At 36.7% G+C, this 17,175-nt stretch overlaps 1 protein-coding gene across 3 annotated transcripts; it reads left to right on the forward strand.

Moving 5' to 3' along the window:
* Nucleotides 1–107: 107 nt before the first annotated feature.
* On the forward strand, nucleotides 108–14,004 carry DBF4 (DBF4 zinc finger). 3 transcript variants are annotated; one of them, XM_053974457.1, is made up of 12 exons: nucleotides 108–258; nucleotides 1,383–1,561; nucleotides 2,978–3,172; nucleotides 4,286–4,336; nucleotides 4,869–4,938; nucleotides 5,080–5,156; nucleotides 6,492–6,522; nucleotides 6,798–6,843; nucleotides 8,516–8,644; nucleotides 11,063–11,177; nucleotides 11,488–11,615; nucleotides 12,768–14,004. In XM_053974457.1, the coding sequence occupies exons 1-12, from the start codon at nucleotides 213–215 to the stop codon at nucleotides 13,831–13,833; spliced, it is 2,133 nt and encodes a 710-aa protein (XP_053830432.1). In that variant the 5' UTR covers nucleotides 108–212; the 3' UTR covers nucleotides 13,834–14,004. The 3 variants fall into 3 exon arrangements, with proteins under 3 accessions (XP_053830432.1, XP_053830440.1, XP_053830448.1); XM_053974465.1 differs by having other exon boundaries at nucleotides 6,801–6,843; XM_053974473.1 differs by having other exon boundaries at nucleotides 1,386–1,561.
* The last annotated feature ends 3,171 nt before the right edge of the window (nucleotides 14,005–17,175 follow it).

Below are 17,175 nucleotides of genomic sequence, written 5' to 3' on the forward strand. Positions count from 1 at the left end.
CCGCTCCTCCCGAGCCAAGGCCGCCCAGCTGCGTCCCCACAGCCTCCTTCGCCTCCTTCCCCTCCTTCCGCCCGCCCCTCGGCGGGAGGGGCCCGGCCCGCGCGGGCGGTTGGTGAGGGCGCAGCAGCCGCTGCGGTGGAGGCGGGAAGGCGGCGTGGAGCGGCTGTGCCGATCGGGGGTGCCGGCGGGGCACGATGTGACTCCGCGGGAAGATGAAGCCGAGCGCTGCCGAGGCCGCCGACAAAGGAGCGCGTCCCCGTAAGCGGCGGGGGGCTGTGGGCAGTGGGCAGTGCGGGGAGCTGCCGCCGTTCGGGCCTTGCTCAGCCGGTGCCGCCATCCCGGCTGGGGCTGTGAGGCGCCGCAGCCCGCCTCGTGCTGGGCTTGCGCCCGAGCCCTCGGGCAGGCGCTGCGAGCGGGACAGCTGGAAAGGCCCTTGTGTGCCTTGGGGAGTTACACGTAAAAGCGTGTTCCTAGTGTGTGGGAAATGGCCGGGCCGCTGCTGGGCGAGCTGCTCTCCCCGGGCAGGGCTTCGCTGGTAGTTGTATGAAGGGCTCCTTAGGCCCACGGTGTGAGATCGCACCCCCTTTGCGAGAGAGACTCTTCATTGCTGTTGTAGTCTTTCTAATGCGCTTCAAACTTCTGATTATCCCTGAGACGTTTAATCTGCATGCTCCAATATTAATTCCAGTGTTTAGAGTGTTAATTTTTAAACGGCCCTGGCATGCGTGTGGTGACTATAACACTATATTTGATCCGTGATCATCTACAGAATTGTCCTTGCACACTTGCTTATCACCCATCTTTTCTATTCAGATTCTGGATCAGTTACACCAAACTATGTGTCCTAATTTCCTTACTTTTCTAGGTTTTTTTGTCTTCCAGATCCTACAAAACTGACTGCTGTTCCTGTGTTTTTTAGTGTGCTCATAAACCTTAGAGGATTTTGCAGCATGAGTAGTGGTTCTGCTCCCTTTCCTACCTAGGACTGTTTCAGGGAAGGAAGGAATACTTAACAGAGGGACTGTTTTGCATGTTGCCTTTTTGTCTCCAGAAGAGGCCTGCTCACTTCCTGTGGCAGCACTCATTGTCTTGAGCTTCTCCAGAAGAAGCACCTAGGAGTAAGTCAGTGAGGAAGAAAAACCAATGTAAAACCAGTATGTGGAATTGTGCTTTGAGCAACATGGTCTAGTGAAAGGTGTCCCTGCTTATGGCAGGGAGGTTGAAACTGGATGATCTATAATGTCCATTCCAGCCCAAGCCTTTCTATGGAAGCTTGCTCCATCTATTTCCTTAATTTAGGAATTTTCCCTTTCAAAAATAAAGCCAACATCCAATTCTGTTTAAATTGCCTGGTTTTTTTTTTTTTTTTCTTCTTTCCCCAGCAGATGGAATACAAGCAAAAACAGAAAAGATAAGATCTTCCCTGAAGAATGTGAAAAAAGACACAGAAAAACCAGAGAAACTCAAATTTAAGCCGCTCACTGGGAAGGTGTTTTACCTCGATATCCCATCAAATGTGATCTCTGAAAAGTTAGGAAAGGACCTCAAAGAGCTGGGAGGGGTAAGTTAATAATAGAGTCTTGTATGATCCTAGAAGGAAATGTGCACATGTGTAATGCCTTTTTTGTGTTCTTTGTAACTGCATTTTAATGTTATTTGTAGTTATCTGAGATGGGGTCTTATTTTTCTATGTTTGTCTTAAACTTTAGTCCAAAAAATGATCTTATCAACAAATTATTCTCTGGGTTTTCAAGAGAAGCTGCTTTCCTGCTTGGAACAAAAGTTCTTATTGGGAAGTTTTATTTTCAGTTGATTATTCACCTGGCTTAAAATTTTATCCAAATTTATTAGGTTTCATTGTTTGAAGTGATGATATTGTCATGTTTACATGTTGCTAACTGTTGCATCTAACAGCGTTCAGCTGAACCCGAAAGAGATTAAAGGAAGAGTTTTGTGTCTGTTTTCTGTAAGTCAACAACTTCACTAACAACATTTTTCACAAAGAGTATCTTAGTGAGTGTTTTTGAATGCTCTTCCTTAAACAATAAGTTTGAGTAATAACAATAAGTATCTTACTAATTTTTTTCCTAATTCTCCTTTCTGTATGGAAGGAACTCTTTGATGCAAGTAAGTACAGGATGCTTGTGTGGAGGGCATTTAGCAGTGCCTCTCTCTGTATATCCTGGTTCTGTAAAAGATGCATAGAGCAGAATTGAAAGGCACAGTTTCAAGCTGTGTGATTTGTGCTTCCCACACTGATTAGTGGAAAAGAGGAAAATACCTCAAGCTATACAATCTGACCTGAAATAACAAGGCAGATAGCAAAACTGTAGTTGGCAATGAAAGAGACTGAAGGAGCAAAATTGAAGAGTAAACTCAGAATGATGGCATTTTTATATTGCTGAGTATGAGAATATGAATCTACTTAAGACTTTACTTTTTGGTGAAATGTTATGAAAACTGTAGGTGTGAATCATGGTAGCTATCCTGAATTTTTTTTTTTTTCTGCTGATTCTAAACTCAGTAAATTTATAGCTTCTTGCAGACTGTAAATTACATTTGCAAATACCTTCCTGTAAGTTTAGGTGAACACTTCTGTGTAATTCCTTTTACCTAAAATTGGAGTTATTTCCTTGAATTAATATGTTATTCCTTAACGCAGTGTTTGCATTCTTGTAATTGGAAAGTATTACAGGTAGGTAGTAAAAAATTGTAATAATCGTAACAAAGCAAAGTTCTTTTAATAATGATTACAAAATTAAGAAATTGAAATTAGAAATTGTGACTGGTAAGATGCTAGTACAACTTAATTGTCATTGTCATCCAGATATTTAGAAAATATTTTCTTGTTAACGCAGTGTTTTTGAACTTAATTGTTTTAGACGTTCTATCGCTTTCCTTTAAAATATTCCATGTAAAATTGAGTTACTAATCTACTGTCCTGAAATAATTACTTGGTTTATGTCTTTATATTTAGAGAGTGGAGAGTTTTCTTAGTAAAGATATCAACTATCTGGTGACTAATAAAAAGGAGGCAAAATTTGCACAAAGTCTTGGCCAGATTTCTCCTGTTCCTAGTCCAGAATCTGCATCTAATGGAGGAAATGGTTCACCTCATCCTAGCAACCGAAAAGATCGACATGATGGAAGTTCATTTAAGATAGTAGATACAGTAAGTTTCTTAGTAATAATGCTGCAAATCAGGTGCAATCCATGGGATATGCTCTTACAATTTTTCTATTTTGTTTCCTAAAGGGGGCAGCAGTTCCTTGGGTGAATAAGGGTTTTTCTTTCAAACATTCTTTTAAATTTATTCAGGCTAACTTGTTAAACTTAACTAACTCAAACTAATTCAGCAAATTTTTCGAAACTTACTTTAAAAAGGATCCGTTCTTGCAAATAAAGAGTACACTAAAATATGTTCTAATTTACTCTGTCTGACTTAAAACATTGATGTCATGTTTGACAGCTGGATCAGGCACATGATGACATCCAGTGATTCCTGTCTCTTTAGCAACACAACCTATTAAAATCTGGCTGATTTGATGTTGTTAATGCCGATATCTGCACAGAGAAACACTCTCTGATAGTAGTAGGAGATAATTAAAATTGAGCATTATGAATATTAAATTTTTCTGACCTCTTTCTTAGGGATCACATTAATTGCAACAGTTAGTATCTGAATTTATGCAGGTTTATGTGAAGTTTCTTACATGGGCAAGTCTTGTGTCCTTTCAAAATACAGTTGAAAATCATTAGCTGTACTATATATATAATGCTTATTTAGAAACATGACCAGACTGCAGGCTGGACTTTTTATTGCATGGGTGAGGTCACCTCATTTTGCAAACAACTTGGGTAGGTAAAGGCAGCTCATTATGAATAAACAGCAAAAAGTAGAAGGAAATGCAGTGGTGATTGAAAAGCAGGGGATAAGACAGAGGCTGTGATTATATTCATGACTATAATGTTCACAAGCCTAGCTGACGTAACCTCATCTTTTGGTGTCTGTGTCATTGAAGCTTATTCCCACCATCTGCTTTGTTCCAGCACTATCATTGCAGTGGCCTTCTTTGGCTGAAAATGATTACTTGTTGGGGTTTTTTTGGTTTTGGGGTTTTTTCCTTTTGACTTTATCAACCATAACCCCGTGAGAAAGATGCATATTATTGAAAAATTAGCAGTAGAATGAACAAAAGGAGATCCTCGTAGCTTACATGTGTATTTGCTAAGAGCAGTGTAAATTCTCTCTCTTCGCTACAAATGTATTTCTGTTTTAATGTAGGTACGTATGAGCAGAGGAAAGTCCTTGGTTGAAAAAGCAATCAAAGAACAGGTAAGCCAAATAATCAACAAACTTGTGCTTCAGAACCTTGGTCGTTTGTTTTTCTAGAAAACAAGCAGTAGCATAAGTGGTCTTAGTGGTCCTAGAGAGAAGTCAGTCACAGAATACTCAGGCAGAAGTTAAGGGATTGTCCTAAGTGAAGAGTTGGTTATGTTTTCTGAAGAACTGAAAGTCTAGGAGTCTGGAGTCTTAGGACAAGTAGTAACATTTTTTAGGACTGCTAATATAACTAGCACTTGAGAGGTGCTCATGAAGTTAATGTATCTATTCAGTCTTCAGATCTTACTATAAAATGTGACCATAAAGAACAGTTTTGGTTTCTGAAGGTTAAATGTATTCTTTTGATGGTGAGGTGCTGTAATAGAGAGAGAGAGACAGGAGTCTAGGAGAGTGGTATTCTTTTGGCTAGAAGCAAAGCATCTGCATTTTAATCTCAGCTTTCATATTACATGTTATATTTTTAATTATTTTAAGTAATTACTATGTATTATTTAAGATTATTAATGTAATTTATTGCTTGCAGGACTTAATCCCCTCTGGTAGTATACTATCCAATGCTTTGAGTTGGGGAGTGAAGATACTTCATATTGATGGTAAATATTTTTGTTAGATGAAGCCTGACTTCAACGTGTAACATTCGTTTAACAGTTCTTTTGTTGAATTTGAAATATTATAAGTTATATCAAGCATACAAAATAGAGTAAACTGAGTATAATTCTCCCACTTTTTGCCAGATGTTAAGAATTGCATTGACCAAAAGAAAAGGGAGCTCTATCTAATCAAAAGAGCAGGCAGTTCTTCTAAAGATGTGGTAAGTGCCTCTCTGCCATTTATAAAAATGCCATTTGTTTCGTTAGCTGAGAAAACACTAAGTACTAAAGTACTGAAGACTGCCTACTGTGAAGCTTGTAGATTTTATTTTAATAAGACATTGCTCATTTTCAGTTTTTCACAGACTAGTATGTCTTGTGAATTGATCTAAAAACTGTCTTTGATAATACTGTATATGCTGTATATTTCAACATTATTTAAAAATAACTTTAATAGTAGTGTTGATTCCATAGTCTGTAGAGGTGTACTCTTGCAAAGGATATCTATGAGTCAGATGTGCAGAATTGTCTGAAATTTCCATTCTGCCTGCCTCAAAAGTAATTAATAAAATGTATTGTTGTTTTAGTATGATGGCAGCTAAGTTGTCTTATATATTTTTCCCTGGGACACAGTGATTAGAAATTGTTTCATTTTGATGGGCTATTTAAAAAATCATAATTATGTTTCCTGGAGAAGCTGTCTCTATAAGGAATCTGCAACTCTTCCTTCACAGAGAATGAGCATAAAGTATCTTGAAGCTAATTTGCCAAGGATGTGGAGTTGGCGAGTGAAAAATTCCCTTTTCTCAGGTTTTTAGTCTATGATGTAGTGAGACATTAAAGCTTGTAGCTCTTGTGTGCTCCATCTGCAGTGGCTCTGTAATTTGCACAATTGTCTAGTTTAGCCATGGGGCCTGATAAATAAATGGAACCAAACTACCCAGTGTGTGTTATGTTATTTTGCAATCATATTGGCCAGTTCTTGAGGCCGCATAAAATCCTCTGCCAAATCATCACTGTGTTCATGGATATCGGGTGGGGTTTTTTTGCAAATAGTATAAAATGAGTTTGTACTTTTACCAGAATCAATTACATGTGTACACCCATTCAAATGAAAAGAATTGTTTTAATTGGAGATACTTGCTGTTCTACGTGTTTTGGTGACATTTTGCTGCTTGCAAAAATGTTGTAAAATGTTATCTGTATTAAAGACTGGACTTTTGACCATGGCAAGGTAATTTCAGGGTGGAGAGAGTAAGTGTATAAGTTTATGTATCTGGGTTTCTTTGCATTTTTTTAGAAAAAGTAAATTGAGGCATCTGAAGGAGAGTGCTTCTTCTGAAGGAGAGTGTAGAAAGAAATATTTCTTTGGGAAACATGTTACCTTGTTTCAAAGTACTAATGAGCTTAGTTTCCTGAAAAAGTCATCATGAGTGTATGAAGTCATGATTAACACAGGGAGACGCTCATAACTTAAATTATCTACAACTAAATCTTCAAGTACAGTGCAGAATAATACTCACAGGGATTTTATACCATCTCTCTTTTTTCAATAGGGAAAACATGTTACTGCTCAAAAGTCAAAAAGTAAGTACTTCAATAATTGTAGATGTTTCTGGCTTGATTTATTTTCTGAATGCTTAAAAATATGCTACAGTTCTACTGTGGTCAAATGTAGTGCCATACTCCAATTTGTATGTCCAAGAGAAGCATGTAGAGAAACTTTGTGGAAATCAAGAGTTTGTCAAAACCTGTACATAATGAGTTCTAAAATAAAGCCTGCTTATTTATTAAGCTACTGGAGCAACTTAATAAATGATGAAAAGTATTTTTCTATTGATTTCCTTTTCTCCCCCTTTGAGCAGGTAGACTGAAAAGTCCATTTATCAGGGTGGAAGATAGGAGTCGGTAAGTGTTCTATCCATGCATTTAGTAATGTGGTTCTCAAACTGAGTAAATCAGAATTACTTGAGGAAGTGTGTCCTTAAGTATCAATTCCTTTCAGCTTCCTGACTTCAGATGTCAAGTGTACTGCCCTCTTAAAATGACATACAAATCTCTTTAGCCACCAAATGAAATTGAACAAGTAGTAGTACAGTAGGGAATATTTGCAGTAGGTGAAGGAAGTGGCAAGTTAACAGGTAACTCCAGTTTGTAGATTATGAGAGTGGTTCTTTGGGTTACTTCCTACCAAGGAATGAAAAGGAATCATGAACCTTTACATCTTTCCTTAGATTCAAATCTTGTAGTCCAAAACTTTGCATACTGAATTCCACTCCTGTAGTTCCAACTCAGTTACATTCATCTCCTGCTGAGACTCTTTAGATGTAAGGAAAGTGAAGTTGTTAGTTAAAATAATTAATTGAAACTAGGTTTAATTTCCTGTTCAATCATTTATTTTTAAAAGAAAAAATTACAAGCTATTAATCTGATTTCAGAATCCACAGTAGCATGAGATTTGATACTTTCAGCCTTGAAAAGTATCTTTCAAGGTCCTGTAATCAGTCAATCTTTGTTGTATAAGAAAATGCCAGTTAGCCTGAAGTTGAGAGAACAATTGTAAAAAAAGTTTGGTTCTGCACAGCATAATTTGCACCTTTAAATTCCTAACTAACTTCTGAGTTATGGTGTTGTTTATAAGCACTAAATTCTTTGACCTGATTTCTCTGACACTTTTCCTGATTTTAAACAAGAGATCTAAGCCTAGTTGTACACTGTGAGTTGGTGCAATGGGTATGAGGGACATGGGGATCGTGGGGAGAACTGGACCAACAGAGTTGTAAGGATAAGAAGTTCCTCTATAAATATGTGTGAATTTCACAATGTAGTGAAAACACTTGAAACACTTCTAAATATTTATGTAACATAATGTTTTTTAGTGTTTGTGCAACAAAGGTAACAGTTCAGAAGCAGAAGGTGATGCTTCACTGTTGTATTATATTTTCCAGACTCGCTCTTGTAGTTTTGCTTGGGTAGCTTATAATAGTCATTTGGGAAAAAATCAGACTGAACTCTGCCATCAGCATTTCAGTAGTCAACTGATTATTCAGTATGTGAACTTTTGACATATCCTGTTTTGGAAGTTCTTAATCTATTCAGAGCACTGGTATGGTTGCTAGTTCTGCTATCTCTGAAAGTCCAGTGGTGTACAGGAATATTGTTTTTCTGAAAAATTAAAAAGTTTTTGTATTTTGAGTAGTGAGTATTTTTTTTAAAGAAAATGATAAAATAAATTTTAAAAAAAGCATTGGATGTTGGAAACTACTGTAGCTATTTCTCAGGAGCACAAATGCACTGTTGTCCAAATTGTTCTTGGGTTTATTGGTTACCCAACTCACAACAACTAATAGGCACACAAGTCATATCCCAAGGAATGTGTAAGACAGCTATGGGAACTGAAGGAAAGTATCAAGGAAGAAATGGATGATTTATTTTAGGATATTTATCTGTTTAGCATTCTGTGTATGTCATATATAAAAGAGAAACACTTTTTCAAGATTTTGGACCTGGAGTAATGTATGCAATTAAGCCCTTTTTCGATTTTTGATGGTTCTCATGCACTTGTTTTGTGTTAATACAGCCAGTACCGACCGTTTTATCTGCAGTTACTGAGTTTTCCATTTCTGAACTATTGTGTTCCAAAGCCGTATAGTCCATTTGAGGTGGATAAGAAGTATCCTGGTCAAAAGCAAACTCAGTCTAAGGAAAGGTTTGTTGAAAATTTTATTTTATTGAGGTGTGGGTAGAGGAGAGAGTTGTTCTTTGAATTATTCCATGACTAATTGTATTCTAAAATAATTTCTCAACTTTGAATTTTCTGTGCTATTTAATACTATACCCATGTCTCATCTATGTATCTACTGCACTGTTGGTGTCTTTCTATCTGTACCCTCTTTATCCTGTCTTTAGTCCTTTTTTTGGGCACACAGATGCATACATCCAAAAATGTGGCCTTCTCCTTTCACTGTGGGTCAGCATAAGATATTTTTTTCCTTTCTGCCACTGATTTCTTCTTTGTCCTCATCTTGGATGCTGTTAAGTAAGTATTTCACAGGAAGTGGGTTTTTTAAGACTTCTTTTGTATTGGTCCGTGTAGTGCTGAAATAAGTAGTTGAACTTTTTAAAGCAGTGATATTCAATTACAGTGCCTAACCATTGTTGATAAAGAGTGTATATTGTTAATAATTTATAGAAATTAGATAAACTGCTAGTACTGCTTCAACTCTTCAAAGATGAAAAGTGGATGCCCGCTGCCTAGTGGAATTGCAGCTGGCTTTACAGCAAGTGTTTATGTAATATATTTTGGCATTCAGGCTCGATTTGAGCACTACAGATGCAGTTAGAACTTCAGCAAATCAATTTCATGATTTGAAACTATTTAAGAGTCTTAATTAAATGTTTTTTGTGAATCAGTAGGGTTTTAAAATTTTTTCTACCTAGCTTTTTTCACTGATTTCTAAAATTGATTCATATGAGAGACTAAATATATTTAGGTGGAGGGTAGCTTTGCTATATGTGGAACTTACTGTATTTAGTAAGTTTCTACTTTCCTGTCTTAGGGGCTGAAGACTTACTTAGCTCTGATACCTGTTTTCTTTATGAAGTGTCTTCTCCACAGTTCTGTCCAGTCTTGACCATAATACAGTAATACAGTACTGGAGGTTTCAGCTGATACTGCCATGATGTTATTTTTTTTTCTTTTTTTTAAATTGCAAGGAAGGCAGCAGTATGAAAAGGTAAAAAACATATTGCAGGGGTTACTGCTGTATTAATAAGGCAGTTTATGATTGTGTCTCTTCAGAGGATGTAGGAAAGGCCCATTCTTTTTAAAGCGTTAAAAAACCAAAAAGGCAATTTTTGTTTAGATGGTTTAAGGAATATGATATATTAAAAATTTCAGGATTTATGTTTGAATACATATTCCTAATTAATATTCCACATGGGCACATATCAAAGAGATGTTTAGGTAGGAAAATGTTTCATACTCAGCAAGTGAATGTGACCAATGTCAGTTTTGGGGGAGAGAGAGAGGGGAATGTTCACTTGTTTTGTTCTTTACCTGGGAGAAAAACTTGTTGAAGCAAAGTTGTTAGTTATACTTGCTTCTGCATTGAGCAAGGCCTGCAGACTTTTTCAGTCTTCAGATGATCCATTCTGTTGCTTCTGTCCTGCTTTAGTGGTTCTCTGTGAGGTTTACTGTTTTCCAGAGGGAAGGTGTGAAGGCTGGTCTAACAGTTAAAGCACACATTAGAGTGCCCTGTCCTGGGGAACCCAAGAAATGCTGGGGCAGAATGTTAACAATACATTGCTATTGCTTTGTAAGCTAGTGATTTTTCAAGACAGATTTTTAGATGTAAAGTCCTGAGCTTACATCTATGGAGATACTTGGTAAAATCTGTCAGTGATTTTTGGTTAAATGAAGAGATGGAACTATTCCTTCAAAGTCAAAAGGAAGTAGAGATTGATGACTTTGATTTACTGCTGGCATGTCAACCGTAGGTGGTTTAATAGTGGATTGCAGCAAGCAGTTGCTCTTCCCAGATGAGGATTCTGAAGATCATGGAGCAGCTGTTGAAAACCTCTTTAAATTTTAATGTCCAGGAAGAACTTTAGGTTCATTTTTTTTTGTATTCCCACTTAGCCTTTACCTAGAAAAACAGGATAAAATGGCATTTGGTCAGCATATTCAAAATTATGTACAACCAACAGTGGGTGTTAAAATCTTAATTTTTTTTTTTTTTTCTATTTCTAGTTTGGGTTTTATCAGCTGTGCACAGACACTTCTAAATGTCCTTTGATTTTTATTTGTTTAGCAATTTTGTGTTGTTTATTCTTAGTCAATGATAGTAGTACATCTATACTAACCTGGATGTTCTATGCTTACTTATAATTCCACTGGGTCTGCCTGTCTTCTTGCAGTAAATGTTTCTGGGTTTTGTTGTTTGATTTTAAATCTATGCTATCTTCAGGTGTTTTTGAGCATTGACTAAAATAATGTAAATAGTTTGAGGGGAAATAAAGGTTTGTTTTGGGGGCGTTTTTTTAAGTGAGTAAGAATGAACATACTGTGAGGAGCAAGTTGAGCACTCAGTTCGATGTTTAAGACTCATTAATAATCTCTTAACAGGAACAAAATAAACTGTGACAAGGATTGTGGAATGCCTGCTCAGTTTCCTCAGAAGGACAAAAAAAAGCGAGGATATTGTGAATGTTGTGGGAAGAAATACGAAGATCTGCAAACAGTATGTGAAATGTCAAGTATATGCTTTGATACCATCATATCTCTTTAATGTGGTATCACCAGAGGTTTCTCTGTAATTTTTTTGTTTTAAAATATTTTTCCGAATAACCAGCAAATTAGTATTTTTTCCTATGTTAGAAGCAGCAATTAAGAATTAAAACCTATCTCTGATAGCTGAAGGCACTCGTAATTCATGTCTTAGAGATGCTGGTAGTAAATTAATGGTACTTACTTGGCTCCTTGTTGTGCTGTTGACTTGTGTATTCATATCTGTAATATTAGATTTATTTAATGTTTTTTCTTTATTACAGCATCTTGAAAGTGAGCGGCACCAAAATTTTGCACAAAGCACACAGTATAAAGTTGTTGATGATATAATCTCAAAGTTAGTTTATGAGTTTATTGCATACAAAGATGATGATACAGGAAAAATAAAAAGGTGAGTTACATGTTGTAAATTCTAAAGACTCTATGAGTCAGGACACTGAGCATAAAGATAGTTTTGAAATTCTTGATCTGAATAGAAAAGGATTAATTCATGTTTTTAAGGCTGAAATAAATCATGGACAATTTCTGTGAGGTTGTATGTGGCAAATCAGTTCTGTAAAGCAGAACTTAGAAAAAAAACAGTCAAAATTGCAGATGACATCAGAGAAAGTTGAGACTGAAAGTTGCCAGAAGTTGTCCTACTTATCTTCAGCTCCCGTAACACAAAATCTACTGCACTGAAATATTTCTAACAGAAAAACAGCAATGACTGGACATCTTGTTTTCTGTCATACTTAGTAGTCTAAGCACAGCAAGTTAGTCAGTCTGGTCTCATTACCTGTGGAAAAACTTCCTACCTGTACTCTAAACCTCTTTGCTTCTGTGCTGCCTGTGCAGGACAGAGGAAGCAAATGTTCCTTTCTTTGTGCTCAAGAGCTTGAAAGGCAAGAAAGGCTTGTTTGGTGTCTCGGACTGTAGGCACCAGGGTCTTTGTTATGTAAAGCAGTAACACTATTCAAGGTTGCTCTGATTTTTTGGAAATGAGTCAGGAGATAAAGAATAACTTCCTTGTTTATTTCTTCATTACTTGCCTTTTTTTTATAAATAAAGATATTCTTAATGAAATCAAAGGAAATGGAAATAGAATCAAACAACTGATAGACTAATGAAAGCAAGCCTTTATTTCTTTTGTGATTTCAAAATACTCAGAGTTGTTAGGCTTGAAATCCTGTCAAGAAGATCATGTTAATTTTGTGTGTAAATATCATAGACTATTTGTAAGTATTTATAGTCATTGCATTGTATTAATTAATTTCTTTTGTTCCTAATGCCACTGTAAATTGAGATTTTCTGAAGTACTAGACCGCTTAGTGTGGTTTTACAATGTCAAGAGCTGTAGAAATCAGTAAGAAAGCATCAAAACTATAAGGCACTCTGCTCCTGTAGAAATAGTGTGTTGCTACTCTAAATATATCTTCCCTTGAGGAGTCAAAACAAAAGCTCCTTTGTCAGTTCAGTTGCTTCTCTAGACTCAGTTGCATATGAAGTTACATTCCATGGGGCTTTTTATGTTTGTTAATATTTTTAAACAATTTCCTTGTAGGACAAAATGTAGCACAGGATATTTTTCTCCTATTATTGGAAAGATAACCAGACCAGATGAGCTGAAAGAGCGACTGAAAAAGCAACGCATTGCATTGAAAACTTACTCCTGGAAGGATACTGCAATGCAGGCCCTCAAACTGGATCGCCAGCCTGCAGAAGTACAACCAAATTCTGTGTCAATACCTACCCCTGTTTCTGCATCTGTCTGTTCAGTTCTTTATTGTCACCCATCACAACCTTCAGAACTAAAAAGTAAGTTCAGAATTAATAATGCAAATATTAAGACTGATTGCTCCTGTGCTGTGAAGTTACAAGAGACTGTTGTATCATCAAATTCCTTACAACCACCCCTTCAGAAAACTGACAAAGTGTACACAGAGGACTTGTCTCGAGCTTCTGAGCTGTTCAGCAAGGAAATACTGGAACCAGATGTAAGTAAAAAGAATGTACAGTGTTTTCAAGAAGGAATGGATGCTTTATATTCTCATACCCAAGTTACAGATTTTAGTGAAAAAGACAGAAACTTACTGCAGCAAAAAAGAAAATTAAATAATTCAGTAGTTCTACCAGCAAAGTGTTTGAAAAAAGCAGATGCCAATCCTACATTTGTCAAGAAACATCACAATTTATGTGATAAACATCAACAAACGCAGCACAATGTCGTTCTGGAGGCTGAGGTAACTGATACTGCTGTAAACAAAGAACTTAATGCATCAGCTGCCAGCACTGCCCACAGTTCACCGTCTGGAAAGCTGCACAGAAAAGTGAAGCTTAATTTGAGAAAGAATAAAAGAGAAACCCGGACACAGGATATGGAGTTATGTGTAAGGAATTCAGATGGGCTGTCTGTTCCTGAAGAGAAGAGAAGCACATGTAGCTCATCACTGCAGACCCTATTGGAGTTATTTCAGACAAGTGAAAGAAACTCAGAATTTGGAGGTTTTTCAAGTTACACTGAGAACAAATGTTCAGTAAGAATAAATGATACATGTGAAGGGCAGAATGCAAATGTTATGTGGTCATTATTTTCCTCTTCATCCTCATCCCCATTTTTTGGATTTTAATACTGGTTTATTTAATACAATGATTTTTAAATTGACTTGAAAATTTAAGATTCTATTCATGGAGACTTAAATTGCTGTATTATATGTACAGATTATTTGGTTTTCAAGTTTTTTAATGCAAAAGCTTCTGTATATGTAAATATAAAAAAATAAAACCTAAGTTTGACTTTGGTCATATGTTTTGGGGTTTTTTTAAATGTGCTTCTTTATTGTGTCTGGTGTGGCTCTGACCCCACTTTTGGATTAAATGAATTGCTAGGTAAAGCATGATGCTGCTGCATTTAGATAGAATAATTTCCTAAAATCATTGACTATGATACATTCCAAGTAACCACATTAAAAATAACTGGATGTTCCACTGTAAGTAGTCTATTACTCATGGATTGCTGATGTTTTGCCGGCATTTGGTTGCTTCCCTTTTCTGTTTCTTCTGCTGCTTTAATAGAGAACACAGTAACAAAGATGTATAACATTCTTTGACTACTCTGATATATTATTATTAAGTTAAAACTACCTCTGTTGTCTATTTCAGCTAATAAGAAAGCAGTTAGATGTATGTATTTTCATTGGGGGAAAACAAACAAACAAGAAACCAACAGGACAGGTAGGTTTCTGATCGACTTGGGTCATTTGTTTGATTTTTCTTTCAGAGTAGCCAGCCTGTCAGATTGGCTTTATTCAGAACCTGAGTGAAAGACACAAGTGAGAGTTGGAAAGACTTTTTAATAATGCAGATCTTTACCAGAGCTGATTTCTTTCAGAATTTCTCTATCTGTAAATCACGAGAGGGCACAAGTATGAAATTACAAGTGGCACAGCTTTATTAATAAATGTAGAATGCTTTAAGGTCATATAAGAGATCTCAACCACAGAAATTACTTTCGTTCATTTTTGTATAAATTGTTTGCATTTTCAATTCTTGCCCATTTAATATTCTCAAATTTGGTGCTCTTACAATTAAAGTGCTTTAATGTTGCAGGCTATTGTCTGTCCTTTATAGGCTGTTTTCTGTGAGGGGTAGGTAAAGCTGCTTGGAATGCAGGAATGGGTGAGGAAAATGATAAAAAGTTGCTTTCCTTTACAGGGGTATGAGTTAGAAGCTTAATTATGAAAGTAGCTGCTTAGGGTGTTACTGTCACCTTTAAAGGTGACATTCCTTATTCCTCTGTTAATGTAATTGCATGTACAGTCTGGGGCAGACTGCTTTTGCTTTCTCCATCTTACTGGTCACTTCTGGCTTGATTTATAGTTAATTCTGATCTGGATTCACCTCCAGAAAATATAAAAGGCCATTACAGAAATTAGCAAAATGAACATTTTAAAGAGTTGATCTTGAATGTGCATATATGTATTTATTTTTTTGCCTGCAAATTACCAGTATATAGTACTCTAGGGCTGGGACATTAAAGTAGAAGATTGAAGCAATTACTTTGGTCTTCATTTTGAATGACACTTTAGTGATTGCTTTCTGGTTCAGTGAGCTCAATATATTTTAGGAACAAGTGTTTTGACTGTTTTTCTTCTATTGAGATAATTTTGTTGGGTTGGAGGTTTTTTTGTTGTGTTTTTTTTATTTGTTTGTTTGTTGGTAGTTTTTTGTTTGGTTTTTTGGTTTTTTTTTTTTTTTTTGTTAGGTTTTTTTGGGTTTTTGTTTTTTTTTTTTTTTTTGTCAGTTGGAGATTCTCTGGGTGTGGGTTTTTTCTAGCTTTTGGTTCAGTCTTGAAAGTAAAATTTAAAAAAAAATTGCATTTCCCCCTTAAAGCATTGCAAAAATCTGCCAGTAAGTATCTTTTGTTTCTGCCTGCTTCCATCCCTGGGGCACACATTCCTTAGCTGCTCTGGTGGCCTCCACCTGGGATGCAAGTGCATGGCTATTGATAGACATAAGGATTGCTGCAATGATAAGGCTGAACAGTGGAAGAAGTCACTGTTAGTAAATCTATTCATCAGATAAACACTGTGTGTGTTTTGCATATGATTAAATGCAGTCCTAGAACACGTAAGCTCAACAGGCACTGCTAAGTTTTGAACACATTGGAATCTGGCTTTAGAATCTCAAAGAGGAAAAAAAGAATCCGAGGTTTGTCATTAAAATATGAAGACTATTCATTGTAACCCAGAACAAGATTAGGAAAGTCACTGCTACTGGTTGCAAAAAGCAGTTCTAGTTGTGATGCAGATTTTGTTTACTGGTCACTTTAGTGTGTGTTAAAGCATCCCCTTTGTCAGGGATGTGTTCCGTTGGTGTTACAAGCCACAGTAAGCCTATTAACTATTTCCAAAACAGATTTACTCAGCATATTTAATTATTTTAATGTATTTATTATCTTTTAAGCTTGTTAAAAAAAAAACCCAAAACACAATTTTTAAAAAAGCTTGAATGTATTTATGCTACAATTTGAAAAAATAAATGCGGATGCGTAGTTAATAGAACATCTGTCTCTCTCTGATTTCCTCATAGAGAAGAGAATTGAGTACTTTCAATTCATGTGGTAATGATTGTGAGAAATGTCAAACAGTTCAGACAAAGATTACCCCTTTGGTCACTAAAACTGCACTTCTAATGGCAAACCTTTATTTATCTGCATGTATTTGCGATAATTAGATATTATATAAATACAGTTTGAACTCTTTCTTCATAAGGATTTCTTCTAATGCACTTCATTTTTGAATTGTCTTGCTTTCTGTGACTTGGAGGGCCAGAAATGTTGTGTCTGTTCAGGTAAATTATAGTGTGGCTATAAGGAGAGGAAACAGTTCCCAAACCATGTATGTGTGCACAGGGGAGTACGTACACACACTCCTGTGGGGATTAGCAATGCCAACACCACTCACACGTTGGGAGGTTCTGCAGGAACTTCTGAGATTGATGCACTCAGGTAAGCCTGTGCTCTGCAGCAGCATTCCTATGGGCAGCTCTTGCACGATGTCCAGCTGCAGAACACTTGACACAATGCAAGAGGTAACTATAGGGCTGGCTTTCCCGTTAGCATTGCAGGAAGTTAGTTACAACCTGAGGTTTTGGCTCCTTAGATATACCCGTGAGGGTGTGTGCACCTTCATCCCACATCTGAAGAGGCTCGGCTCTGATGCACTCAGCTAATGTAGCTGGTGATGGTGTCTGTGAAGCTCTTGTGGCAGCCTCTGAGTGAAGGAATGTTGAAAAAATGGTAGCTGCTCTAACTAGTGTAATTACAAGACAAAAATTATGAATCCCTCCGTGTTCCCCAGCTGGAGAATCTTTGTCCATGTGGCCTCTGGGCCATTAGCTGATAATAAGCACCAGGGGCTGATAAAGACTGATCATGCTGGGCTTTTTGATCATGTTGACATTTGCTACCA

The sequence above is a fragment of the Vidua macroura genome, chromosome 1 (genome assembly GCF_024509145.1).
Source record: "Vidua macroura isolate BioBank_ID:100142 chromosome 1, ASM2450914v1, whole genome shotgun sequence".
NCBI classification, from domain to species: Eukaryota; Metazoa; Chordata; class Aves; order Passeriformes; family Viduidae; genus Vidua; species Vidua macroura.

Excerpts from the sequence above, each read along its gene's own strand:
- DBF4 (XM_053974457.1), top strand. The coding sequence starts at position 213 with ATGAAGCCGAGCGCTGCCGAGGCCGCCGACAAAGGAGCGCGTCCCC. Across the intron at positions 259-1,382 it reads CGACAAAGGAGCGCGTCCCC|CAGATGGAATACAAGCAAAA; the intron begins GTAAGCGGCGGG and ends TTCTTTCCCCAG. Across the intron at positions 4,337-4,868 it reads AAAAAGCAATCAAAGAACAG|GACTTAATCCCCTCTGGTAG; the intron begins GTAAGCCAAATA and ends TATTGCTTGCAG.